The sequence below is a fragment of the Aegilops tauschii genome, chromosome 3 (assembly GCF_002575655.3).
Source record: "Aegilops tauschii subsp. strangulata cultivar AL8/78 chromosome 3, Aet v6.0, whole genome shotgun sequence".
NCBI classification, from domain to species: Eukaryota; Viridiplantae; Streptophyta; class Magnoliopsida; order Poales; family Poaceae; genus Aegilops; species Aegilops tauschii.
This window is the reverse complement of record NC_053037.3, coordinates 375,392,416-375,394,963: the sequence shown is the minus strand read 5'-3', so window position 1 is coordinate 375,394,963 and position 2,548 is coordinate 375,392,416. Positions and strand designations below refer to the sequence as shown.

The 2,548-nt window shown below is 53.5% G+C and overlaps 1 protein-coding gene across 1 annotated transcript; it reads left to right on the top strand.

Moving 5' to 3' along the window:
* Positions 1-1,853: 1,853 nt before the first annotated feature.
* Positions 1,854-2,279, top strand: LOC141042964 (uncharacterized). Its single transcript, XM_073511876.1, has one exon. It carries the CDS (start codon positions 1,854-1,856, stop codon positions 2,277-2,279), a length of 426 nt encoding a protein of 141 aa, XP_073367977.1.
* Positions 2,280-2,548: the final 269 nt, after the last annotated feature.

The following is a 2,548-nucleotide window of genomic DNA, read 5'->3' as shown; positions in this document are numbered from 1 at the left end:
ATATAACTCAACTTGAATATACCGTTGACTGGGTCATGGTGCCGCTGGATCGAGTTTCTTTCCAATGCAACCACATTTGCCTTGTGGGAAGGCCTTGATTCGGTCCATTGACACGACCTCTGGTCGGTGCCTCCATCCAGGGAAGATTATGTCGTGTTTGCCCTGGCCCGGTAAGCACACATAATCTTGTGTGCTCGTTGATGAGATTATGGTACCGAGTCCTCGAGTGGGAGTGTTTTGACCACGACGGTGGTCGGGGTGTCTTTGGTAGACACGGGGCCACCCAGGACCAGCCCGTTGGGGATTTGGGTCGGAGTGGCCGGGAGAGTGTTGTGGCAATGGAGGGGTTTTGTCGGAATGCCGTTGGTCCACCCGAGTGGGAATGCGAGGCCATGGGTTCCGTGGTGTGGGTACAGTTTGCTACCTCTGCAGAGTGTATAATCTGTCGATAGCCGAGTCCACGGTCACGGACACCTCGTACTAGGTCCCACCATGAGTCAACGTTTAATAAAAATTGCACACTAAGCTATGAACTTTGCATTGTCAATGGATGGCAGAAAGGCCATCGAGGTATTTGGGACCAAATGATGGCCGTGGTTGTGATCACCGTAAGGATCACGAGTTGTTCTTGAGAAAGACCACTATGGTGGTGTGTTTGTGGTCCAGAGATGATCACAGTTGGTAAGCTGTCCTGAGGGACGTTCGGTCTTGATCACAGCATGTTGACATATAATGTTGCATTAATTGGTTAAATATCATGATATTGTTTGTCATTATGATTATGCTTGTTGTGAGCTTGCAAGTACATTCAATGTACTGACCTGGCGTGTCATGCCAGATTTCAGGAAAGTCTCGTTGGAAAGGAGCGCTGTTCGAGTCTAGATCGTGTCCACATCAGTGTCCCTGTGATATGGAGCTTCCGCTACGACGTTATTCCGCTGCCACGTAGTTGTTCGAGTCGAGGCCCCTTTATGTTCACTAAATAATGTACATATTGTTCCGCCTCACCGAGTGTGCCGCTTGGCCTCGACCACTGTTGTAATATGAACTCTGTTCCGCTAGCATCAATAAAGCGGTTGTTTTCTGTACCTATATGTTGTGTGTTGCCAAAAGACATGATCTCTGGGCTGGCAATGCAGGGTAAATCGGTCGCTCTGAGCTGGGGTGCCACAAACAGCACTGCCATCAAGAAAGTGAACCGGATCATCCGAGGATTCCTCTGGGCAGGATCCGACAAGGCCAACAGTGGACAGTGCCTCGTCAACTAGCAGCGTGTATGCCGGCCCATCACCCTTGGTGGCCTTGGCATCCGAGATATCCATCGTACCGACATCTCTCTCCATGTTCGTTGGCTATGGCTGCAACATATTGATGCTTCTCGCCCTTGGAGCCACCTGCACATACCCCACGACACGGATGCGAGTGCAATTTTCAGAGCCTCCATCACTTGGCAGCTTGGTGCTGGAGATACTTGCAGGTTTTGGACCGACCACTGGATCGATGCCAGGTCCGCATCCGAGATTACCCCACTCGTCTTCGCTCTCGTCCCAAGGCGTCTTTGGAAGGAGCGTTGCGTGCGTGACAGCATGCACCTGCATTCCTGGGTGCAGGACATCCGAGGAGCGCATCGGCCGGTGGCCATGGTGCAGTACGTCGAGCTCTGATGCCTGGTGTAGCACACTAATCTCTCCACTGAGCCGGATATGGTGCGTTGGCGTTGGACTTCTTCCGCTACATACTCAGCAAGTTTCTGCTACAAGGCTCTATTCATAGGTGCTTGCGAAGACCCATACCGGTGGCTCACTTGGCGACCTTGGGCTCCTCTCCGCGTCAAGTTTTTCTTATGGCTGGCCATGCAAGACCGCAGCTGGACCGCGGAGCGCCTTGCACGCTGCGGGCTGCCCCATGATGATGCATGCGCCCTTTGTGATCAAGAGGAGGAAACCATGCAGCATCTGCTTGCCGGTTGCTCTTTCTCTCGCCAAGTTTGGCACGAGATTCTCGGTTGGGCCCGTGCCCCCATCGGCCTCCCCGTCCCCGACACGCCATTGCAGCTCTGGTGGAGCTCCTCTCTCGACCTTGTGCCGGCTTCCATGCGCAACGGCCTATCCTCCCTCATAATCCTGTCAGCTTGGTGGATATGGAAGCACCACAACACTTGCATTTTTGAGGGAGCTAGACCATCGATCACCTTCACCTCCAACACCATCAAGGATGAGGCGCACCTCTGGGCCAAGGCGGGCGCCACCGGACTGCAAAACATCATCCCCGGCGCTTAGTCTCTAGTTTTTGTTGTGGGGCTGAGCATACTCCCCGTTCTGTTGTGCTCCTTCGCTTGTACACCATGCCTAGTGCGTACATGGCCTTGTAAGCGTTGTAACTCCATGCTTGTTCTCTTCTTCTATCAATGAAAAGATACGCATCTTGCGTATTCGCGAAAAAGGAGCTGATGGCGGTCCATGGCGCGATGGCCGCTGTGCGTGTTGACCCGGAGGAACACCTCGCCTCCGCCGCCGCCACCGACATGGTGCAGGCTCTCGCCCAGATG